General features: G+C 41.5%; 1 protein-coding gene across 6 annotated transcripts in view; it reads left to right on the plus strand.

Moving 5' to 3' along the window:
• PLCB4 (phospholipase C beta 4) overlaps positions 1-26,482 on the plus strand; it is a 413,791-nt gene that overhangs the window by 376,849 nt on the left and 10,460 nt on the right. For all 6 annotated transcript variants that reach the window (XM_032859166.1, XM_032859167.1, XM_032859169.1 and 3 more), the window contains 8 exons: positions 5,322-5,410; positions 6,042-6,192; positions 8,794-8,843; positions 8,980-9,045; positions 18,628-18,743; positions 20,227-20,302; positions 21,976-22,151; positions 24,574-24,675. In XM_032859166.1, coding sequence (XP_032715057.1) covers positions 5,322-5,410; positions 6,042-6,192; positions 8,794-8,843; positions 8,980-9,045; positions 18,628-18,743; positions 20,227-20,302; positions 21,976-22,151; positions 24,574-24,675 — 826 coding nt within the window. The remainder of the gene's footprint in view (positions 1-5,321; positions 5,411-6,041; positions 6,193-8,793; positions 8,844-8,979; positions 9,046-18,627; positions 18,744-20,226; positions 20,303-21,975; positions 22,152-24,573; positions 24,676-26,482) is intronic.

A 26,482-nucleotide genomic window follows, 5' to 3' on the forward strand; every position in this document is an offset into this window, starting at 1 on the left:
GGAGGGAAGGAGGAGGAAAAAACAAATATACATGGAAAGTCTTCACCAGGAGCAACCAGACTTTTGGAAATGGCACTAAACCTAGAAATAGATGGTATTTTTTTTCAAGTACAAATAAGTAAAACTTCTGTTAGTCCAGAAGAAAGAAGCAAATGAGAAAAGGCAGACTGGTTCCTTTTTTAAAAGAAGGTTCCAAAGCCTGTGCATCCAGGAGGTTTCAGCTCACCCTGTGAGTTCTATAGAATCAAAGTGTGTGCCCAGGTCTCTACCCTGTTAGTAGGTCAGTGTGGCCTCTCCTTAGACACACCTAGCACACGAGTCAATGTTGACCAGCATCTAAACTTCACTGTTGCCACAGAGGGGTGTCCCGTGGAATGCAGAACTACGTGGGACCTACCTAGCCACAATGTTCCTCTAATACATGGGGAGGATACCTTTGAAATGTCACATTGGCACCAAAGAAAGATAACAGGTTTACTTAAATATGCAAATCTTTGGCCAAGATAATGCCAGATTTATTTTGGTGAAACTATCCCAGTTGCTGCCCTCTGCACTGATCTGTTGCTCTGGCTACAGAATGAGGACCTGCCACCACAGGGCAAATTCCTGTGTCCCAGAAGTACCTGATTTATTATTCAAAATTGCCAGGAATGAAGTGCTTGTTTTAAGTGACCGGCTAACCTAAGCCTTGTTCAAGGCATTTCATCATCTCGTTTTTGTCCCATGTGATTCAGTTTGAACAAGCCTTATTTAGACTTTGTGTGTTTCTGTTATCATTTGATCAAAGACACTATTATATTGAGTTATATCGTATACTAGAAAAATATCAAAAGCCCACGTAACTGTGAAAAAACCATCTCATTTAAACTCTGAGTAGCAAGACAATATTTCAGGATCTGGGAACATAATTCTCCAATAGCTTCTAGAATTGTTAATACTGGTAATTGAAGACGGATTTAAGTAATGATATGTATCCAACTAATGGATAAATCTGTGGCATCTTATTTTGATGTATAATTTAGGCTCTATCTACACAATCCTTCAGCAGATGGCTGACAAGGACATCTTAGCCAGTTTGTCCATGTAATACAAAACAATATATGACCTAATTACGTATTGTTTCGTGACTCTGTTATAAAATACAGCACTTGTGTTCTCAGTCAGAATTGTGCAGCATCAGCCCTCAAGGCTGGGACCAAGACATTGCTGCAGGGAACAAGAATAATACTCTAGGGTCCGATATTTTCTTTGATCACACCATGACGGGTCCTCGAGAGGTTTCCAGGGGCTGAGGGATGCTCTTATTAACAATGAAAAAGCCTACTTTGCTTGAAAGATGTACCCAAGAATAGAAAACTCCTTCGCTGCCATAATTTCAAGCTGACAGATGATCCCTTCTACTTAGGGAAATGCGTATATCTTGTCTACCTTGGACTCAGTTGCCTCTACCATTTGTAATTCCTATGTACAAATTCCCAACGGACCAATGTTGGCCAATGGATAGGGATACCTCTCCACAGCTCTTTCATCAGGAAGAAGCTGCTGAAGATGAGACCTCCACCCAAATGCCAAAGATTTGTGATTGTCGATCTGTCAGGTGGGAATATAGAGGCCCTTTTAGGCTGTTAGGCAACAGGCTTGAGCAATGGAACCTCGAGCATGCAAACAGGCTCGTTAAGCAAGCTACTTCAAAATAACCATAGGCCCTAACTCACCAATGGACTACTCACAACCAGGCACAGTTATCAAAAAAGGCAAAATTCATACGTTCCCATACCTCTTCACTCTGCCCTACAACTACGACCCCTCCCTACCACCTTGTGGTAGACAGTCCCTCCTTTGCTGTCTGCTGCTACCTTGCAGTGTATTCAATAAACTTCTGTCTCCTTTAAAAACAACAAAAACTAAAACAATAGCAACAACTTTTTTCTCAGTTACCATTGGTAATCAGATTTGCCACAAACTAGAAGACTTGAGACAACAGAAATGTATTCTCTGGTGGTTCTGGAGCCTAGAAGTTTGAAATCCTAGAGTTGGTGGCTCTTGGAGAAATCCTTCCTTTCCTCTTCCTAACTCCTGGTGGTTCCTGGCAGTCCTCGGTGTTCCCTAGCATATAGCTATGTTATTCTATTCTCTGTCATCTCCTAGCCTTTTTCTCTTTGTCTCTCTGTATGACCTCTCCTCATCTTACAGTGGCACCAATCATTAGATTTGGAGCCTACCCTAACCCAGTGCAATCTCAGTCTTTAATTATGTATACAAAGACCCTATTTGTAAATAAGCTGATGTCCCGAGGTCCCCCAGTCATGAATTTTGAAGGGCAGTATTCAACTTCCTATACCCTCTTAATTCTGCTATAGTTTCCTTGTACTCATTCCTTCCATTAATTATTCTTAAATATTTTAAAGCTTATTAGGAACAAATTTTGTTAGTGATACTCATCAAGTATATAAGTTTCTATCTTATGTATCTAAACTACAGATTCTCTGATAAAAAGAAATGACCTCTTTCTATATTAACATATTTCTTGCAAAGTCATCTTTCATAAAAAAAAAGTTGAAAGTCCATCTAAATATCTAGAAGTAGAGAATAATTTGGTACATAAACTCTGAAACATTAGTCATTCAATAAAAGTTCAGCTTTAGAACTATACAGGTATAACCTAATAATGATAAAAGGAGATTATATAATTTTAAATAAACCATATAAAATATGTATTCACGTGGAAAACAATGACACAAGAGTATACAAAAAGGGAAGTAGTTTGGTTAGTTTGGAATGATTATGGGTCATTTCACACGTTAAGGTCTTGCTTTCTTGGTTTTATAATCAGCTGGAAGTGATTAAGTGTTATTTGTTAATCCTACTGAAAGGACTACCAGTAACCACTGAAAAATACCATATATATCCTCCAGGCCTTCAACCTAATTGTATATCACAAAAAAAAAAAAAAAAAAAAAAGCGAGTACTTGTTTCCTAACAAGCCAGCCATGTGGACCATCCACTGAGATATTCCAGTGGGAAGCCAAGGCAAAGTCTATCCAGTGTGGGTGTGTACAGGTAGGGCCTCCCCACCATGGGCAGGGGTTTAGTGCACACAGTGTGAATTTCATCTTGGCCTGTAACAGTGTGGACAATGGCAAGGGGGAGGCATCTGGGAGTCAGACACAGATGGATTAAAGGTCCTGAGCCAACTCAATGAGTTTAGCACCAGGGCTAGTCGGGTAGTCAAGCTTTATCTGTTTATATGGGACCCATACTGAATGTCATGGTATCTCCTTTGGAGTTTTCCTACAAAAAGGGAAAGTCGAGCCTCATAACACAACAAGGAAGCATTGATACTCAGAATGTGGGACATTTTATGGGATACCTGATCTGTGTCCTCAACAAATGTATACATTATGAAAAATAAATAGTAGCAGGGACTAGTCTAGATTAAAGTAAGTTCAAGAGACTTAGTCATCAGGGACCTTGTATGGGCTTTATTAGCTTGATTCAAACAAATTGTCAATAGGGGAAATAATAAGATGGGCCATTTATTATATTAGTGGTAAGGAATCACTGCCAGCTTTGTTGAATATAGTGCTGCCACAGTTGGTTTTGAAAGAAAATGTGCTTTTTTTTAGAGACGCATAGAGAAGTAATTAGGAATGAAATGTTATAATGTCTGGAATTGGCCTCAAAATGTGTCAGCAGAGAGAAGAGAGAAAGAAAAAAAGGGAAGGATGACTAGATAAAGGAGATATAGTGGGCTGTTTATAACAGTTAGGGCTTCAACAGTATATGGGGGGTTATTTTAACTTTACTTCTGTGTATGCATGAAAATGTTCATAATTTGGACTTGAAGTAGGTAAATATAGCCTTGGAACTTTAACTTCCAAAAAATGATTATCTGTCATTTTTCTTAAGCAAGATTTAAGAGCTGATTTGCTCACATCCCCCATTACGAGACAAAGAGTTCTTAGGGACCTGAGTGATAACTAGAGTCAGACCTTCTCATATAGCCCGGGTAGGAGAAAATAAATTGATGCAACTTCTTTGGAGGGCAGCTTGGCAATGCTATGACCAAAAGGACAAATACCCTTACACATCATTCTAACCTCTAGGCATTTATCCTATGGATACTGCAAATGTCTGCTCTGAGATTTGACATTCGAGGATCTTCCCTGCAATACCTCTTTATAATAACAAAGAACGGGAAGTAATCTAACAGTCTGTCAATACGGAACGCTGTTAAAGAAATGGTAGTCATTCTGAAAATGGAATATTGAAGCAGCCCTTAAAAGTAATACAGTAGACCTACATTACAGATAAAGAAGTGTCTCCAAGATATGTGAAGTTTAAAATAAAAAATAGGTGCAGGAAACTGTGAACCCATTTGGAGTTTGGCTTGTTTTGTTCTTTTTTTCAGTAAGGATGCAAGAAATGGTTAACAGTATATACGAAGGGTAGGATTGGCAGGAGAGGAGATTTTTACATTTTATAGTTTGAATGTTTATCAAGTACATGTATTATTTTCTGTTATAAAAGGAAATACATATATTCAATGGAGAGAAATTATCTTAAGACTATAATTAGGAGGGTGATTTTACTGGAAGAAATTGATGTACATAGAGTTTTTGAAAATTGTAAATTACGTACTGTTTTAAGGTAATGAGCATAATATTACCTCTGTAGCATTGGTAAATAATGCAAAATTACATGAGATTCTACTGAAAAGTACTTGGAACTCTTCAATGACATTATGTAAAACATGAAATTTTACCATTTTTAAGGTGTAGCTAAGATGATGCAGGAGAATACTTCATTTTAACTACAATGGAACCAAAACTGGCTTTAAATATGTATTAGTCTTCTTACCTAAAAATAAGACTTAGATACCAGTGGTGTCTACTATGTTCCAAGCACTTTTTACAGTTACCATCTCATTGAATACTCATCGTATCCCTTCAGAGTGGGAGGTATCAGCCCTAATATTCAGATGAAGAAACTGAGCTGGAGACATGAATCAACTTGCTTATAAGTAAATAGTCAAGAACTCAAGGCAATTCACTTGGCCTACCCTGCCACACTGTCATCTTTATTTGGGTGAAAACCAAAGAGAAAATAGGAGAGAGTCTTCTGGCTTTTTTCCTTGCCCTTATTTCTGTTTTCTATAACTGCTGTGCTTTCCTAATTCTGTCTTCTATCCTAGGCGAGGGTACTTAACAGAAGACTTAACAGAGGTCTAGGATTATGAATTGTTCATTAGCTGAATTTTCCTGTGTGTGTACGGTAAAACAGAGAATCAACAGCCCCTTGACTTTTTTTTTTTTTTTCAGATATCGTAGATGCTTTATCAGATCCAAAGAAATTTCTTTCCATTACGGAAAAGAGAGCAGACCAAATGAGAGCTATGGGCATTGAAACTGTAAGTAGCAATGGTTGGCTAAGGACAGCCAAGTTGGAGAAGTTCAGTGGTCAGTGATTATAAAGAGCAAGACAAAGTGATAAATTCATAGACCAAACTTGAAGAGTGTTTTTGAAATTACATTTATCAATTCAACAAAATATTTTCAAGGGTCTGTAAAAGTGTAGCATATTTTATAAATAAAATGGAAAACATTTACTAAATGAAATGGAAATCCATAATGCTTTTAGTAATGTTTCAGATATAGGATGCTTTTGTGATATACTAGAATACAGCTAACCCAACTCAGTAAATTGGTGAAATTGACATGTATGTGTCTCTGTTGCTTACCAGTCCTGCATCCAACCTTCCCCATTGTTGTGCACACTTGCCTTGTTTGTGCCTTTGCTTTTAAAGCTCCCTTTACCATACCCTGCTTGTAAAAGAGTGGCATCTTTTTTCCTTGGCTTCATCCTTTGCCTCAAGCCTGAGAAAACCATGTAATCTTTCTCCTGCCAGGCAGTGATCCATTAAGAGAGTTGTAGGGGAGATGCTGAGTGATTCAAACCGGATTCAGTAAAAGAGAGAAAGGGCAAGACAGTTGAAAGCAAGGTGGCATTTGTGTAGGTTAACACAAACATTTCTGTTCCAGAGTGACATAGCAGATGTGCCCAGTGATACTTCTAAGAATGACAAGAAAGGAAAAGCCAACACTGCCAAAGCAAACGTGACCCCACAGAGCAGCTCTGAGCTCAGACCAACCACCACGGCGGCCCTGGGGTCTGGCGTGGAAGCGAAGAAAGGTAAAGGGGGGGGTTAGGTCTCCTTACCTGTTCTGGCAATTTTAGACTCTTTTTGAATAGCCTTCTATGAGGGTATTTAGAATTGCTAATTTTGCCAATTTTCATTGCCCTGTAAAACTCAAGACAGCATGTTTTCTTGTAGATTGGACAAACTACTTAATTTCCCTGAGTGTTTAACAGAAGTCAACCTTTGTCTCATCTACTAGATCCCCTTCAACTTAGGGCCCTGGGTACCATATCCATAGTTTCAGAAAGGGTTTAGACACTCTGATGAAAAGAACTTCCACGTAGTGAACTTTGCTAAGTCATCCCCACACTCTCCTGGATACCCCTATGGTCACTCATCTGGACAGGCAGTGGGCTCATGAACCAACAGAATCATCATTGTTCATATATTTCTAGATTCCTTCTTGACAGGTTACTCCCATGAGTAGATATACAGCATCCATGATTATTTGTAAAATTATCAGATGGACATTTGAAGGCCAATTCTATATAGCTTCCTGTGGGTGAAACAAAATATCCCAAGAGGTGTCACCACAAGGAATGATTGGTCCCATGTGCTAACATTCAGCTAGTAGGTAGGGCCGCAACCATATTCCTTATTTAAAATTAGCTTCCGTGCTGACCAGGCATTGATTTTCTTTTTAATTTTAAGAATAAGGAATTAAAACTAAACTCTGAGTTGCCCTCCAAAAGGTGGCTTGAGAGCAGACAAGTTCTTTTTGAGCTTTGTTGATAAGAACAAAAACTTGACGTAGTGAAACTTGAATTAACTACAATCTTTGGAGCCCAAAGTTCCGTACTTAACCCTTCCCTTAACCAGGGAAGCTTGTAGAACTACACTGGCCAGTGGAGCAGCCACTAGCCACGTGTGGCTCTATAAATTTCAACGTTAAAATGAACATTTGAACTCTTTATTTGCACTATCCACAGTTCAGGTGCCCAGAGCCACACATAGCTCATGGCTCTCCATTGGACAGCCCCTACATAGAACCCTGCCAAGGTCACCAAAAGTTCTGTCAGACACACTTTGGTAGGCCCACGGAGGGAACTAAGCATGTACCAGTTCCTGTTCTGCATGCAGAGTGTGGGTGTTTCCTAGATACATCGTTTATAGGAACTAAAATTTTTACAAGTTATTTCTATCTTTCCCAAAAAAATGTAAAACCAAGTTCATGTTTGCGTAGGTTCCCGTTAATCAAGATTTACTTTAACCAAGACCAAAAGAGAAGTCTCATTGGACTGGTTTCAGTCTTAATATTTGTTAGCTCTCTGGAGGACCCAGCAAGCACCCCAGTCCTCTGATCATTTTACAGGCAAGATTCACATCTCTGGCACTTGCTCTTGCGGTAAAGCAGGGAGGTGCCTTGTGACATCAGACTTAGGAGATGAAGAACATCCCCAGGTTCTCTGGACACCCCTATCATAGATGGTATAGATCCCAGGACCGATTTCTCTTAGCCCTAACTCCCTTTCCCGCCTTCCTACCCCCACACTGGCTGTGTACCTCCTCTTAAAATGAACAAAACTAAAAAACAAGAGCCTGGGACTCGAGGCCTCTCTTTCTTGAATATCTCATCCCTCGCTTTTTGGAGTCTAATGGAATTCAATTAGAGTACAAAACACACATTCCTTTTAATTTGTAAGATGAAAAATCTGCAAACAGAAAATGTTTGGGGATTCTCCGACAACTCCAGTTGCCATGACAACACCTGGCCTAGCATCCCTCTAGTAGCAGGATAATGGAGTATGTGACTCCGGGTCCTCATGTCAACATCCTGTTATACCACAGTTTTATTCCAGGCTTTCCTGTGTGTTGAAGGCATGGCAGTACTCAATAGCCTATTGCTTAAAAGTTACATTTGATCAAAGCAGCTGAGGAAAAAAAAAAAAAAAAAAAAAGTTTTGTTCTTTGATGATGATGAAGAGGGAGGTAGTTGACTAGGATGATAGACCCTGAAATACAAAGAGTAAAGTAACACTCACAGATGCTGCAGTGCCTGATCTGATATCCTTTGTGGGTTTAGCACCCCCTCGCTCCAGCTGTTCTGTGTATTGGCTGATTGCAAATCACAGCTGCCACTTTCTCAGAGGATTGCCCTCAGACTGTGGGAGTTCCCTTGCCTGGATATGCCTGGAAGGTTTTGTACAGTCTCTGAAGCCACTGGCTGGCTGTTCTGGAGTGATGAAAGCCCAGTCTCGTACCTCAAGGTCCGGCAACTTTGGATGGCCATTTGTGCTTAAGAGCCCCCAGCAGGATCAGGTTGGATTTTGGCCAGAAGTGCCCCCTGCCTACTTCCTCTGCCCTATTCTGCTTCTCTCGCTTCTGGGGTTTCTCCTGAGAGCCCTCCCTCAGTAAGCCACATGCACACAGAACTCCAGCTCAGGCTCTGCTTGTAAGGAACCTGACCGAAGACAGTAAGCCTGCCAGTGAAATGTCTAGTTAATTGCTCTGTAATAAGAAATGAAGATGTTTATATCCATAACCTTACATGTAAAGCTGCTTCAAAATCTTTAGATGAGATTTCAAAATGGTGAATTTTGTGTTATCTGTTATTCTAATGTTTAATACACACATTGATTTAATTTTTTTTTAAGGTATCGAACTTATCCCTCAAGTGAGGATAGAAGATTTGAAGCAGATGAAGGTAAAATGGCTCACTCATTTTGCAAGCACTCTTGTGTGACACATATTGGTGACACTGATATATTTTTGTTTCTCACCAGATGTATTCATCGTGGCTGCAAAACACTGATTTGGTATTCTCTTGGTTTCTTCCACAGGCTTACCTGAAGCACTTAAAGAAACAACAGAAGGAGCTAAATTCTTTAAAGAAGAAGCACGCAAAGGTAGGGTGTGTTGAATGTGCGTACCTAAGTATGTCTGTGCGATTTTTCTTGCTTGTTTGTTTTCTACTTTTTGCTCTTTGATGAAAACCTCAAGTCGTTATTCTGTGGAGTGGACCAGTGGACTCTTCACAGGCAAAACCATGGCTTAGAAACTGACCCCAGCCAATTGGACGGTAGTACCTTCATTTTCACTGATTGGCAAATGAAATTTAAAAACAGAATCCTTTGGGGATTGGCCATCACTGATTTGTAATCTGCATTTCTAACAGTTCTTTCAAAAGCATAACAAAGCTTCGCCCATTTCAAAATCATTTAGTAGTCAGACTTTATCTAAAATAGTGGGCCATCGTCAGACTCTGGAAGACCAGCTCATAGTCTCAGCCTAGAGGCACCCAGAGCCCCTGGCTTGCCAGTCGTTTGCCACACCATGCACAGAGGGGGGTACTAGCCGGCTCCGAACCTCTTACCCACGGCTCCAGGAGAAGGGGACACTTCTCACTTTCCCCATTATGTAAACTCTGCTCAGTGGCCTACTTCTGAAATAGAGTTGTTTTTCCTTTTTGCCCATAAGAAGAGGGTTTTTTTGACAGTGATTGTGAGAAATTCTGAGAGTTGGTGGCAAATTCAAGAGAACAGCAGCAGCTGGCCTCAGGAGTTCTCGTGTGGGTTGGAAACTTCACCACACTCAGGCATCATCTTGCTCCCCGTCTCTCCTCACAGGGAAAGGAGGAGAACATAATTCCTCTTTCCTTCCCAAGACGGATCACAACAACCCCCTGGGGCTGGAAGGGTAACGTGTGGGTTCATCCGTGTAGGGCAACAGGAGCAAGAGAAACTCAATTTCTTAAAGGACTTCGGAGTTCTTTTTAAACTGATTTTGCATTCCACTTCTTTGTAATCTGACTCAGTCCTCAAACTAAGGCATGTCCTACAGAGCCAGACTTGAGTGACGTTATCTCTGCATCACTCCAAATATTAGACTGCTGGGCTTATGGACTCCATTTTAAGCCTGAGCTCCTTTGAGAAATTCAACCTGATCGAGGCCTTGGAATATCCCCTGTGTTATTGAACTGATAGCTTGGTGGGTTTGCTGATCTAGAGGTCACTCTGTACACTCTCTGCTCCTAAATGTCATGACTAAGTCCATTTAATAGAATTCCTTTTTATTGCCCATAGGGGACTCTTGCCATAGATTTTTAGAAGTGTGGGCCTATTGGAGACAGAGCTGCTTAAAGCAGTGCTTTCGATTTTGTTGGCCATTGGCAACAACCTAGAATATGGAAAGGCAACAGAAAAGAGGGAGAAAAGGCAACTTACCTGGCTTTGGTGATAGGGATGGACTTGGTACCCACATCGTAAGACAGCGTCCCACAGATCTTCCTTCCATTCAATTTGGAGCTCTGTCACTGAGGCAGGCATATCCGTGGCCTGTGGGCTTTGGGGAAACTTCCAACTTTTGACCTCACCCTCATTAAATATTTCCTTGAGGCACGACCAGGAAACATATACTGTGACCAACAATAAAAATAAGGAGGATAGTGGCTGGAATTTTTGCATGCTCAGTACTTTCCAGATGCTGTGCTCATCGCTTTATATTTATTGTTTCATTTAATACTCTCCACCCTAGAAGACAAATTCTACTTCAGTCTCCATTTTGCATGTGTAATTAAGAAATTAATGATTAGGGAGTTTAAGCAGTTGAGCTACTCACTCCACATCGGAAAGCTGCAGAGCCAAAATTTTAACCCAAACCACCTGAGTCTAGCACCCATACACTTACTGCATTATTTTGTGAAGGACATCATATGCTTTGGTAAGTAGACAAGTTCCCCTTGTTGCATCAAGTGCAGGGGTAGCCCATGGGATGTTAGGAACATCCCCATCTAGCCTGGAAGGTGTCCGTACACTCATTATCTGTACAGCTGCTAAGAAATAGTCCTTGATTCTTGAAAACATGACCTACGTACCACAGAGCAAAGTTATCTGTTGATTTCCTCATCTGGACCTTTGAGTCCAAGCTCACTCAGGTCAACAAACAGGACCATCTGCTTTATCAGAAAAGTGGCAAACAAAGATGGTGTTGACATCAGCTTGGGCCACTGTAACAAACTGGCATGGACCATGGACCAATAAATATTTATTTCTTAGAGTCTGGAGGCTGGACGTCCCAAGGTCAAGGTGCCACAGGTTCCATGCTACCTGAGAGCCCCCTTCCTGAACTTCAAAGAGCCTCCTTGCTATGTCCTCACATGGTGGAAAGAACTGTCATTTCTCTCATGTCTCTTCTTCTAAGGGGACTGACTCCATCTCTGAGGACTCTACCCTCATGACCCAGTCACCCCCCAAAGGCCCCACCTCCAAATTCCATCACATTGGGAATGAGGGTAGGACAAAGGAATTCAGAGGGGGAATAGAAACATTCAGTCCATTAATAGGTGGAAAATTATTATTCTGTGATACGTTTGAGCTGGCCTTGGTAGATCTTCCCCCCGCCCCCAGACACCACTGTACTTCATTCAGCCAATCCCATTTCTTCATGCTTGTTGGCAGGGACATCTCCATGTTGCTTAATAACCAGTAGATCCCAGATGGCTGAGGGAATCCATGTTGCTTTCCTTTGTAGAAAACAAATGAGCTTCTTGGAGTCCCATATATATAGTAGAATTAATACCTAAAAGGAGATTTTAAATTTCCCTAAATCCAACTATCTATGCATTTGTGTGGACTCACAGAACCGCTTTAGTGTGCATTTTTGGAGGAAGTGTTCAAAATTCCTTAGGTCGAACAACTGAGAAAATTGCCCCGATAAGATATGCCATGCTTGCCTGTTGCTTTCCAGAGAGCTTTCCAGGAGTATTTCTGAGCAGGGCAATGCATTTCACAGCTTCTTTTTCAGACCTTCATGCACTGCAGAAGTTCCCATTACAACTGTGTGATTATGAGCTTACAAATGCATCCCTTCTCCCACATTAAATACACAGGGGACCTGCTTTATTCAGATAGCTTTGGCAGTATAATTTATGAATTCTGAATTCTGTGGTGTTTTTGTAAGGTTTTTTCCTCTTTTTTTTTTTTAATTCAATTAGCATCTAGCGTATTATTAGTTTCAGAGGTCAGTGATTCACCAGTTGCATACAATACCCAGTGCTCATTACGTCATGTGTCCTCCTTAATGCCTATCGGTCAGTTACCCCGTCCTCCCACTGACCTCCCCTCCAGCAGTGCTCAGTTCATTTCCTGTAGTTAAGAGTCTCATGATTTGTCTCCCTCTGTTTCTGTCTTATTTTTTCCCCTATCTTCCTCTATGATCCTGTTTTCTTTTTTAAATTCCACGTGGGTGAAATCATATGACACTTGTCTTTCTCTGATTGATTTATTTTGCTTAGCATAATACCCTCTAGTTCTACCCACATTGTTGCAAATGTAAGATTTCATGTTTTGATGGCTGAGTAATATTCCATTTTGTGTATGTATATATATATATATATATACACACACATACACACACACACACACACACACACACACACATATATATAGACCACATCTTCTTTATCCATTCATTTCTCAATGAACATCTGGGCTCTTTTTATAGCTTAGCTGTTGTGGATGTTGCATCTGTAAACATTGGGGTACAGGTGCCCCTTTGTATCACTATGTTTGTATTCTTTGGGTAAATACTTAGTAGTGTAATTGCTGTGTCGTAGGGTAGCTCTGTAGTGTTTCTATAATAAGACTACTAATAAGGCTAACATTTATTTAGTGCCAGTTTTGTGTTACACATTTGGAGGGGTCACAGAGGAAGAGAGAGGAGAGAATCTTAAGTAGGCTCCATACCCAGTGCAGAGCCCAACTAGGGGCTCTGTCCCACGGCCTTGAGATCATGACCTGAGCTGAAATCAAGAGTTAGACACTTAACCAACTGAGCCACCCAGGCACCCTTGTGTTACACATTTTATGCACATTTGCAACTCCTCACAATATCCCTGAAGCCTAAGTAACACTGTCCACATTCTAAAAACAAATAAAATGAAATTCAAAGAGGTGAGTCCCTTATCTCCAGCCATATAACTAGTTAATGCTGATTATGGGCCTCATTTGCATACATCTAACCCACACCTTTTACAACTCACCACATTATCACCATTTATTAAAAATGCATTTCATCTATTTTAACTAAGGGTTTCACAAATAATTTCAAATAATCATTTGAAATTGAGCTTCCTGTATATAAACTTTCTATAATTTTTCAGTCTACAGTATTTCCCTTGCCATGGTCTCATCTGAACTGTCTTCTAAGATGAAGGATTTACAGGGATGTTGGAGCCACAAAGTCACATTACAAAGTAGAGGGGGATGGAGAGAGTGGATACAGAGAAAACATGAATTGTGGCCATTTTTGTAAACCTTCTACTAATCGTTTGTAAGGTGAGATGATTTATGCTTAAAAGAACATAGCTTGACTAAACCACCTAGATTTTAAATGGTGGAGATAGGATGTGAATCAAAATTCTGACTCCAGAACTCCAAGATTTTTTTTTTTTTAGTATAGTTGACATACAATGTTCAATTAGTTCCAGGTGTGCAGTGTAGAGATCTGACAAGTTTGTGCACTGTGCCGTGCTCACCACAAGTGTGGCTGCATCTGTCACCATATGATGCTGTTACAATAGCATTGACTATATTCTTATGTTGTACTTCTTATTCATGTGACCTATTCATTCCATAACGGGAGGCCTGTATTTCCCACTCCCCTTTGCCCATTTTGCCCATCTCCCAACTCCTTTCTCCTCTGGCAACCATAAGTGTGTATTTATAGGTCAGATTCTGCTTTTTGTTTCTTTCTTCATTTGGTTTTGGTTTTTTTAAGATCCCACATATGAGTGAAATCATTTGGTATTTGTCTTTCTCTGAGTTACTTCATTTACCATAATACCCTCTATATCCATCCATGTTGTTGCAAATGGCATGATCGCATCCTTTTTTATGGCTGCATAATATTCCATTTTACATGTATTTGTGAGTGTTTGTACACACACAACACAATTTCTTTATCCATGTGTCTATCAGTGGACACATGCGTTGCTTCCACAACCTGGCTATTGTAATTCCAAAGGTCCATATATCTTTTGGAGTTAGTGTTTTCACACACCCAGTAGTGAAATTCACACTCCTAACCACTCTACTGTGTTATCTCTGAGTACTCCCACATTGATTTTTATTTCTTACATCTTCTTGATGGCCTTAGTAAAAGGTTTTTAAAACCAGTCATGATTCTCTTGGGGCACAAATATCTTGGCCTCCTTTGGGACTGTTTTTTCAACATATGATCCTTGGACCAAGAAGTGGAAGCTTTGTAAAAACTGCATATGCTTGCATCTGAGACTTAGTTATAATCTCCAAGAAGAGGTCTAGGAGATAAATTTAAGCACCTCTCCTGCACACATTACATTTTGAGAATTGTTTCTTTAGGAATATAACCTGGTACTCTCTAATGTCCCTTGACCCCTTAGTGGAAGTCCCCCTAATTTCCTGCACGCTGAGGATGAGGCCTCCTTACAAAAACAGATTTTGACCTATTGTCAAGCACTAATGAGAATAAATGCTCCCAGCCTTTCTGTGAAATAACACCTTACAACCCCCTTTTAACAATTTTGGAGCTCCCTAACATGGGGCTAAGATTTGCCACCCTAAGGCCTTGGGTTATAAAGTAACCTACTGAGGAGGGAATCTGGCTCAGGCAGCCTGCTCCCAACCACAGCGTCCGTGCATCAACCTTGGCGACTGGCAACTAAGAGCAGACACTCCTGCCTAGTCCATATTTGGACTGTAGAGCACTCTCAGCTCTCAGACATCAGCCTAGCTAAGTAATGCCATTTCTTAGAACTAAAGGGAATCCAAGAGCTAAATCCCAGTGGCTTAAGACACAAATGTAATATGCAAAAGAAATCTTCTTTTCCAACTTGAAGGTTAGCTATAGGATGGAGGAGGACTTGTGGTGTATGAGGATCTGCCTTCTGCAAGAGGGACATAGAAGTAGGTGTGTCAGCTGCTTTTAGGACACCAAGCAGAAAAGTTAGGGACAATGGCCATGTGAGCCCCAAATGAGATTAGGATGCTAGTTAACATGCCTACATTCGGGCAGTTGGCGATGGTCATTGGCCATTGCTTTTGACCCTGTGAGTGCAGCTGGCAATCAGACTGCTCTGTGTTTCTCACTTTCTAGGCTAGCTCTCTAATTTGAAATGGAAACTAGGGTGAATGATTTTCAAGTGTCCATTAGATGAGAGATAGCAAAAGCAGAACTAAATAACAGTAATCTCCCCTAATGCATGAGTCACTAGAGTCCAGAACTGGGGCTTCTTTCAGTAAGAAATGGGCATACTGTTCAACCGTCTGATGTGGTCGGATCCTTAGAGCAAAGTTCGGTAAGTATCCCCAGTAACGTGTTAGGAGAATAATTACAACTTAAATGCCTATAAGGACTAAGCAAGTAAATGAAGGCAGTTGGTCAGACAGAGGAAAAGAGCATTCATTCCCACCCAAAAGACAAATCAGAATTAGCTCCCCACCATCAGTGCCTTTAGAGTCCATGGGCCAGCTTCATTCTCGAAAGGGGACTCCTAAAATATGAAATCTTATATGAACTTCTAGATCTTTAAATATTAGTCCTAATTCAGTCTTCTCTCAAAACATCATGTAGAGCGGGGAGAAATCTCACATTTGTAGGCAGAATGCATCCCTGGGGCCACCGGTTTGCAGGATCACCAGCAGACGAGTCAAATGAAATGCCTGAGAAACCGACTAACATGTGGCATTCAGTAAATCTACTCATGGAGAATTTCTTCTTTACTATGCAAGCAATTTAGCTGATAACATCAAGACTGCTCTTAAACTTGTCAATTGTAATTAGCAGTAAGACCGCAATGCCAGACCCACAACTCTGTTAGAAAGAGACACGGCAAACACCCACAGAAGCAGCTTACCGGTGACTTCAGAATTTCATGCTGAGCAAACATGACTTAATCCAGTTTTTCAGCAATATCTGTGGTACAGTCATTCATGCCCACTGCCCTGTCAGTCACAAGAATAAATTGCAGCGGAAGTCTGTCCCACAAGAAGATGAATTTACTCTAATAAGAAACCTGTAAATCCTGCTAAAAGCTGTATATGTATTCTCCCCAAAAATATCCCAACTAAGATTGACTTTCCAGTCAACATATCTAATTTTGGTACTCTTGACCTGAATGAATGAAAAAAAATTTATGCCCCTTCGATGGTGTCTCATGATTTAATTAAGGACCAAGGAATAAAACCAATGATGGACTTTTTCTGAATTAAAATGGACTGAGAGACCATTTCCTGGCTCTTCTCTTTTACACTTCAGGGAGCTGAGGCTTCACCACCATCACATAATTAGGAGCCCATTCCTTTGTGAAAGGAAAAGCGGGATCTGGAAACAGAAACACAAAGATAATTTTTCAAGACCAACTTTGTTATTTGTATTAACAGTAATCATTTTGATTCAGTGTGCTTCTAATTTTCCATACTTCTTTTTTAAAGATTGTATTCATTTGAGAGAGAGAGCACAAGCAGGGAGACGGGCAAAGGAGAAGGAAAAGCAGGCTTTTTGCTGAGCAGGGAGCCCGATGCGAGACTTGATCCCAGGATCCTGGGATCATGACCTGAGCCAAAGGCAAATGGTTAACCTACAGAGCCACCTAGGTGCCCCTTTATTCTCCATATTACTCCTGCATACATTCGGTAACTTTGCAGCTCATAACCAACCCATGAATGAGGTGGGGCAAATGGCTCTTGTTCAGTTTTCTAAGAAAGAAGGTGAGGGCTGGAAAGATTTATATAAGTTGTACAAGGCCACTTGGCTAATTATTGACTGAACTAAGTAAGACCAGAATTACTGACTGCTGTTTTCCCTTGGCTTTTTTTTGTTTTCCATTTGAACAACAAGTATTTAATGAGCACCTGCTATGAACCAAGTTTTTTGCCATGTATTGCTGAACAAAGACTTGAGTTGCCTTTGTAGAGCCTGTCTTACCTACTGGAATCCATCATGAATGCCTTTTGTCACAAACAGCCTCATTGTCATCTCTAATTGGGTTAATAAGATTCACCAGAATATTTCCTTAAGAAATAGTCTGTCAGTCTACTTCCAAGCCTCAAAATCCATTCCTTTTCTTCTGCTGCACTAGGCTATTTAAAGAACAATCCTCTGCACCCTCCCTTTGGTACTTGCAAGAAACAGGAAAGCAGAAAGATTATTCTAATCTGTTTGAATCTGCACTTGCACAGAGTTCCTTATTTATTTGCCCAGGAAAATTAACACATGTTCTGGGCAGGCGTGATGCCTTTAAATCTTAAAAGGAAGACTATTAGTAAGGCATTTTAGTAGGCTCGTTGTTGTCCACAGCAATGCAAGAATAGTTAAATCCATTCAAGTAAGGAGACCTTAACATGTTGATTTCCTGAGGGGGCTGATTCAGTGGGAGGGAACGTTGATTGATTTAATCATTCTACTTGTTCTCCTTTATCCCAAGTCACTCTCTGTATATTATCATAGATATTGAATAATATGAACATGTTACTATATTTTGAATAAGGTGTAACAAGCATTTGAAATATTACTATATTCACTTTCAGTCCTAACAACCTTGTGACCTAGATATCTCTATCCCAGTTATAAAGATGAACAGACCAAGAGGCTAGATGAGTTGCCCTAGGACTTAAGCTTGAAGAACCCATGGCCTTAACCCAATCTACCATACTGCAAAAGCCCTGGCTGAAATGTGTTTATAACACAAAGCGCACACATATTGGGAATGGGGCTAGATTTATGAGATGTTCCAACCACAAATTAAGGAAGATACAGTTCCATATGATTCCCTGATCCCAAATCCACAGCAACCTTGGACCACTCTCTTGTCCCCGTTGTCAGTTCCTGTCCTGAGGATCTCCCCCACCCAGCACCTGTCTTCTCCAAGTCTTCCCACAAAGGCATGATGGGCATTTGAAGTCAGCTGACAGTGACAACCCTACTGGCAATTCTTACCGTTTGGTCATGGTATTTAAGATCTTCCAAAAATATGTTGGGTATTTAGAAGCCATATCACATGTGAATAGTTACACTTAGCATGTGAAATAGAGAAGGTATGGTAGCTGAACTTGAGTATTTGAGAACCAAGGCGTGGAAGGTGCTGTAGACTAATTAGTGGTCTCCAACAGAACAAAGATGAGTGGGTAGAAGTTCTGTGGAGAACATGTATGTGTAGAAGAGAGGACTTTGGGATGATTGGTCCTGCCCAGTGGTGTGCAGGGATAACTTTTGGGCATGTTCTGTGGGCATGTTCTTCAGGCTGAGGATATATACTCCTTTGTTGGGGCTGCCTCTGTACCAGAAACTCTTGTGTTGGGTGGGAGATTGGAAATCCTTCCACTTCTCAGAATGGGTTTCAGCTCAAACTGATGTTCTGGGAAAGCTGTTGAAAATCATGTCAGCCCAACACAGGTAAATTTTGTCAGACCCTGCCAGAGTCCAACTTGTGACGGCAGATTCTTCTCCTTCAGGAGCACAGCACAATGCAGAAGTTGCACTGCACACAAGTTGACAAAATCGTGGCACAGTACGACAAAGAGAAGTCGACGCATGAGAAAATCCTAGAGAAAGCGATGAAGAAGAAAGGGTAATGGCTCTTTACCTTCTGGATGCTTTTTGCCTTTTTATATTTTTGTCTTTCCCAACAGTTCAGTTAACTGTTTGGGTCAAAGAAGAACGTAGTCTTGACTGTGTTTTCATCCCATTAAAAATTTTTCCTGGAAAATAAGAGACTCATCCAACTGAGGGCAGGGATTGAAGTAGAAAAGAGGAGCTTTATTCTAGTTGGACTGCCATTCACTGATGACACCGTAAATATGTCTCTCGTGTGTTTTCCACTCAGGTATCTTTAAGGCGAATGGGGGCAGAAGGAAGGGCAAGCTAAAGTTGGGAAATTTTGAAATTACAGAAATCCTTTTGCATAGCCAGAAAATAAGTTTGATGCCCTCCTGAGGGGAAAAAAATGCAGTCTTGATTTTGATTTTGTTTTTTTTTTTTTTTTGACAGATCACAAGTAGGCAGAGAGGTAGGCAGAGAGAGACAGGAAGAGGAGGCAGGCTCCCTGCTGAGCAGAGAGCCCGATGCGGGACTCAATCCCAGGACTCTGAGATCATGACCTGAGCCGAAGGCAGAGGCTTTAACCACTGAGCCACCCAGGCGCCCTTGATTTTTAATATTACAAGAATCTTCAGCAGATGCCAACAGACAAGACTGTTAAACTCTCTTACTGCATTTACTATAAAGCAGTTTTGTCTAGAATTAAGCCAGGGGGATCTTTCTGTGATGGCACAAGCTCACTGAATAACAGACTAGAGGGAGAGCATCCTCCATGCCTGCCCTTGAAAAGTAATAGATTTGATCAGAGTCCTGGCATTTTTAGAATAATGCTTCTCTCAGACACATTCTCCATAATATAATGAAGCATTCTGACTTAGGCCATAATACATCAGAGCATTTATGCTGAAGGCAGAAGCTTGGGACCTGTTCTGGTTTCAGCTACGCTACAGATTTTCCAAAAGGGAAAAATTATCACTGAAATAAGCAGTAATGGTTGTTGGGAAATTGGGAAATTGCCTCGTATGTATTTCCTAGTCACAATGGAATAAAAAGCAAAAATTGCCCTAGGATGCCAAGAAATGCTATTTTCTGCCTTGCTGGCATGTGTAAAAGACAAAAATCTGGCCTTATAACCAGAAAGAATTTAAAAACTCACTTCCAGGCTGAGGACTTATTTTCTAGTTATTATCTCCAATAATATTTTATTGAATAAATGGAAAATTAGCCTCGAGAAAAGCAGGAACCAAAATGGAAACTCTGACCACAGACCCTTAACAATGAAATCATTGTTAGATGGGAAGTGTCTCTTTGTGCAGTGGTTGAATTGAGTAATCACGATGTAGAGGTTTTGTAAGGTGTACATCTATTACTAGAAATACTGATGTTGCCCAATGAGCCATGGCATCCCATGTTTGATGAACAAATTGTCTTCATTAGAAAGCTTTGGAGCAAGGCCCCATGGGAATGGGAAGAAATCTAACATCTGGCACACATTTATGATTTTCCATTTTCAGGGGAAGTAATTGTCTCGAAATGAAAAAAGAAACTGAAATTAAAATTCAGACACTGACATCAGATCACAAATCTAAGGTAAGAAAATGCCTATTTTTACAGCAGGAACTTGCAGAAGATACTTTGTAATTTTTTAGAAACCCTACCTAACCTAAATCAGAAATAACAGTAACCTGGGGCTGCTCTGAGAAGTCAAGGGGTCTCTGCATTCACATTCATTCCAGACTCACTGGCTTTGAAAAGGTCCATTCATGGAACATCGTTTCCTTCATCTGTAGAGATATGCATACTGTCTGTACGCTGTCTGCCTCCTGCCTCTGGGGCATCAAGTGAAACAGGACAAATACTATCTAAAATACAGAGCATGCTTCTCTAGAGAAGTAACATTAAACATGGGAAGAAAAGCCCCCAACCTGGGCATTGAGTAACTCTTTGATATTTATCCCATTCTAACTTTGCTGTGGAAGTTTAGGATGGGGAAAAAAATCAAGAGCTGACATTATAGGAGATGAGTTCAATTACTCATATTTCCCCAAAAGCACAAGAAAATAAGAACTTGGGAGACTAAATAGCTTGAAGACCTTTGAGGAACTGAGCGCACGTTCCAGTCAAGGACACAAATAATTCTTCTAGCAATAATAGTTACAGAAGCGGAGAGGGTACTCTTAAAACTCCCAACTCTAGCTTTTGGTCAAACCAGCCAGCCTCTTTGTGTCTCCACACAGCTCTGTCATCTGGCCAGTAGCCCTGCTGCTCACATGGGCAAGTAATGTGGTTTTAACAGAGGTTCTCCTCATGCTACGTATTTTGTGTCCCTCGTGTGAAGTTACAGAGGTAGGAAGCTCTGTGTCTCTGAGACACATGCTGTGACTTCTAGAAGCTTTGCACAGATAGAAAGGAGGAAAATAGAAACCTTGGCCATGATATCAGCTAGCTTTTGCTTCACAGTACACCGGTTCAAACTTCAGTGACTTCAGACACCTACCAGTTATTACCTTACAACTGAGTGTGTCAGAATTTGGGCCATACTCTGCTGAATAGTTCTAGGTATTTGATTAGGCTCACTCCTGTGTCTGCAATCAACTGGGATGGATGGCTGTACTCAAATACCCTGGTCATTAGCTGGTGGCTGGTTGCTTTTTCCTGTATGATCTCTCATCCTCCATCAGGCTAGCGTAGGCTCTGTCCCAGGGCCACTGTCTTGTGGATGAAGTAAGTCCCAAGGGCAGCCAGATTCAAGGAGGTGGGGAAATAGACACTAGCTCTTGACGAGGAAAGGTACAAAACCACATTGCAAAGAGCATGGATATGGGGAAGGGGAGACTTTCTACCCCAACGTCTGGTAGGGTTGACACAATGAGTCATAATCCAGCCATAAGAGAACATAGGGTTTTTCCACTCAGACCTGTGGCCTTGTGGATGTGAAGCGGGAAGAGCAAGAGGAAATGAGAAGCTGAAAGAATCCATAAAGGAGGACAGAGTCCCGACAAAAGGGAACATGGACAAGTTAGGAAATGAAATCAGAGGTCATGGTTGAATATTTAGAACCAAAGTGATGGATTATTTTAAGAAGCTATGACTTCCTGATTCCCATGGATTGGTACATATTTTTTTCAGGTTGGAGTGTCTACTGATTCACCAGCTAAATTGGTGGGTGGGATTTGAAATGCACGAAGGATACTGTGTTTTCCTTTTTATACCTGATATGTGAGAGTTCCAAGTGGCACCATCCCTTTTTACCCCCAACACAGGTCAAAGAGATAGTGGCCCAGCACACAAAGGAGTGGTCAGAAATGATCAACACCCACAGTGCTGAGGAGCAAGAAATCCGGGACCTACACCTCAGCCAGCAGTGTGAGCTCCTGAGAAAACTACTGATCAATGCCCATGAGCAGCAAACCCAGCAGCTGAAAATGTCCCATGACAGGTAGGCAAGTGCGCCTTCTCCAGAGGGAACTGCTAATTTTGTAGTAGTCCTGAGCTGTTACGAGTATCATGTCATACAGCTAAGGCAAGCAACGTGAACTATAAGCAATGGCCTCTGCCATCAAAGTGCTTACAAGTGTTAGCAAGGTCTTAACACACACATGAAAAATTCAGTTGACTTACAAATAGTATGGGATGTGTACTAAAAAGCAGAGCAGCCCAAAGGAGCTCTGCTAACTCCAGAGCGGTCATGGAGGCTTCACAGAGTGTTAGGCCCAACGCTGGGCTCTGGAAAGTAGCCTGGAGCCTCTTAGGAGAAAGGACACAGAAAGAGATGAACACCAACCAGTTAAGCTCCTTGATCAGATCGGATCTGATCACTCAGTGGCTAAATGTGGTGAGATCCTACTTTATACATGAGTAGGACTTCTAGGAATTTTAGGAAGATAGGCCTAATCAAGAAATAGCGAAGAAGTATTGGTTTATGAATTGAAGAATCCTTTAAATTCTGCAAATGATGAGCTAGATCCCCCACCTCCAGCAGAAGAGCGTCCATGTCAATTACATCCTTTGATAACTGCTTTGTTCCAGCTTTGCGGCTTTGCCCTTCATCCCTCCCATATGCCACTGTTAGGTCTATTGATACACACACAAGAGTAGAAAATAGAAGCATTACACAAACAAAGCAAACAAAAACATTTTTCAATGCTAACTGCAAAAATTATCTGGACACGTTCATGAATTCCCAGCCTGGTTCTGGAGAGATCGATCCGGCCGTAAGAACGTGGTGGCCAATTCTCATTCAAGGCAACTAAAGGTGGTAGACGGTGCAAGTTTGCTGGAGATCCCCTCTCCGTTTTTAAAGTATCCTATGAAATTGTATAGGTTAGGAGTGGTCTTTTATTTTTTTTCCCTGCAAGATGCTCTTGATTGAGTACACAAAAAGGTCTGCTCACCACTCTGCCTTTGACCGCTGCCACGGTACCAGATTGTAACCAGCCCTCCTTCTCCAAAGATACTTCACAAGATGAGGCTACTCCTCTCTCCTCTTTCTTGTCAGTGAATGGGAAAAAAAAAAAAAAAGAATTTAGCTCTCAAAAGAAAAAGTTCACTAATTCTTGCATTGCTTCAGAAGTTATTTGAAGAAAGCATAACCTAATTACTAATTTCCTTAAAAAATAAATGCACAGTCAGGACATTTTTCCAAGTAACAGGAGCATTTGGACGTTTTCTCAAGCACCCTGTGTGAAGTATGTCTTCCTTACAATCACAGCTGTTGCTCTTGGTTAAAAAATCTTGCCCCCTTTAAGACTGGCCAGCCACATTTAGTCACTAAGAAGTGCTTCTCGAATGAATTAATAAGGAAATAGTTGGAGGAACAACTGGAGAGCCATTTGCTTGGGCGCAGGACTTTCTGTGCGTTTTCTTGTCTCTGTGGGCCCAGTGTTGTCCATCTCTTTTGAGACAGTCCGGACACTACTTAGAACACCTGACTCCTCCTTGGTCATTTGTTTCCAGGCAGGATTTCAAAGAGATCTCTACAGGTTCCAGAAAGAATTATTTGCTAATAATACTCATTTCAGTGTTCCAAAATGTACACCTTTAATGTACACATAAATAATCTGTGAGTCTTTCTCATGTACACACCGACATCCCAGCACATGCAGGGATCAGGGGCCTTATGTAAGCTTCCTCCCCTCCCCAGCCCTCCAATATCCCATGCTTATCTGAAACTTCTCAGTCCCCTTCCTTCCCATGAGCTGTCAGAGAACATAAAGGTCACTAGTGAGGTTCAGAACATCCTCTCTCTTCCAGGCCATCTGATCCCAAGAAATGTAGGGCAAAACTGGAAAATATGTTTTTAATTGACAAACGTAATATCTCTTTATTCCCGTTCATCACTGACACTTCCTCAGTAGGTGACCCACTTCTACTTCTCATGTATTGGAGCTCTTTCCCTCTTTCCCACAGGATACAAAATAACTCGATGAGCTTAATAGTGGGGGGGGAGTGAACATAGTCCTGTTGTTACTTGTAGAATTGTTTTATTATAGTAAAATATCTACAACATAAAATTTGCCATTTTAACCATTTTTTTAAGATTTTTTTTTTAATGTGAGACAGAGAAAAGGAAGAGGGAAAGAGAGAACCAGACTCCCCCCTGAGCAGGGAGCCCCACGTGGAGCTCGATCCCAGGACCCTGGGATCATGACCTGAACCAGCAGAACTGACTGAGCCACCCAGGCGCCCCATTGTACCCATTTTTAAAAGTGTGTGGCAGTCAGTACACTCCCACTGTTGTGTAGCGGTCGCTACCATTGGTCTCCCAGACTTTTTCATCTTCCCCAGTTGAAACTTTGTACCCACTAAACACTAACTCTCCATTTCCCCCCAACCCCTATTTCTTTACTTTGAATACTTAGGGAAAGCAAGGAAATGCGAGCACACCAGGCTAAGATTTCTATGGAAAACAGCAAAGCCATCAGCCAAGATAAATCTATCAAGAACAAAGCAGAACGGGAAAGGTAAGCCTGAGTGCGCTCCCTGCGGGGATGGAACATTGGCTGGGAGACATAAGCACAACGTCTGTATGTGCACACACACACTACTCATAAGTGAGTGTTGGCTGTGAACTCTGCTGTTAGAACTGCTATGCAGACGTATTCTGGTTGCTAAGGAACACTGGTCTTCTGATTGTTCACTACCACCAGTAAAAGACCTTGTGCACTCGTCTACACACCAAATTGCATAAGATACGCAAGAAGCTCACCTGCTCAGGTGTGGGTGCATTCTGGACGGGATGGTTCTGACTAGCAGCCTGTAGGAGGGCAGTCTTCTCCCTTGGATTTGCCTTGTGCTGTCCCTGAACCCAGGGAACACCTCAAAAGTCCCCACTCGAGTTTTCTGGTTCCACCTTGTCTTGGGTTGTGTTTTCTAGAAACAGAGACCGAGACAGGAACTTGGCTGCATGTCATTTACGGAGGAAGGGATCTTCAGAGGAGTAGGGGAAGGAGGGAGGGTCCAAGGCAGTGACGGAGCAAGGGTATATGGGTCTCCGCTACAGTCCCTCTTCAGCCTGATCTAAGCCTGATCTGGAGGATAAGCTGCACCACTGATCTGATCTCTTTGAACCAAGGGCATCTGGCTTTTGTACTTCTGTGTTGATCAGCCATTTGCCACCTGGGGCTGGGGGAAGGTGTGTGTGACCTCCAGAGAAGGTTCCAGGTGCAAACTCTTTAGGCACAGGGGATTTGAGAGGGTATCAGGAGTCCTGTCACCCAAGAGAGGGCATTGAGATCCCTTGATTCCCAGCGATCCCAAAATAACTGAGCCACATGAAGATTAGCTCTTGGGACTGAGACGTGAGCATGTTGAGGGCTTCAAGGCAGGCTGCTCTCCCTGAGCTAGAGGCTGAGCTGCTGGAGAACTTTGCAGCTGCAAAGGAAAGTGCCTGTGTTTCACGGTCTCCCTGTCTATGTGGTCTCTTATGGAGGCTCACTGGATACCAGATGTTGCCTCTTTGTTTTTTAGGGGTTTTTTATTCTTTTCATTTTTTTGTGTGTTTCAGACTTTATTTATTTATTTGACAGAGAGGGAAGACAAGCAGGGGTAGTGAGAGAGACAGAAGGCAACTTCCCACTAAGTAGGGAGCCGATGTTGGGGCTCGATCCCAGCACCCTGGCATCATGACCTGAACCGAAGTCAGACACCTAACGCCTGAGCTACCCAGGTGCCCCTGCCTTTTTGTTTTGAATATGGCAACAACTGTTGTCCAACTACCTCAATTTCATTGATTTCTTTAAAAGCACAACTCAATTATAAATGTTAACCATGAAATACGATAAAATATGAAGCAACATGCCATCCAGTGCATTTTCATGCAGAAGTGTTGTTTGAATTAAGTACAATTGGGAATGGGTCATCAGTTGGGTATGGAATTCCACAGTAATTTGACTTGGAAATGAATTGACTTTGTAAAATGTTGGCCGAGGGGCACCTGGATGGCTGAGTCTGTTAAGCGTCCACCTTCCGCTCAGGTCATGATCCCAGGGTCCTGGGATCGAGCCCCAACTTCGGGCTCCCTGCTTAGTGGGAAGCCTGTTTCTCCCTCTCCCGCTTCCCCTGCTTGTGTTCCTTCCCTTGCTGTCTCTCTCTCTGTCAAATAAATAAATAAAATAAAGTGTTGGCCGAGAAATTTCTCAGTCAACATGAAGCATCTAGGGAAATGATTACTCCGTTTAATCAATACTTCTTCGCACCATCCGGTTATGGTTCTTTGTTTATTCTCAGACAAGGAACTTTGTTTAAGGGCCTTGTATAGTAGAAATGTCA

This window comes from Lontra canadensis, unplaced genomic scaffold (assembly GCF_010015895.1).
Source record: "Lontra canadensis isolate GAN:19392208 unplaced genomic scaffold, GSC_riverotter_1.0 scaffold16, whole genome shotgun sequence".
NCBI lineage: Eukaryota > Metazoa > Chordata > Mammalia > Carnivora > Mustelidae > Lontra > Lontra canadensis.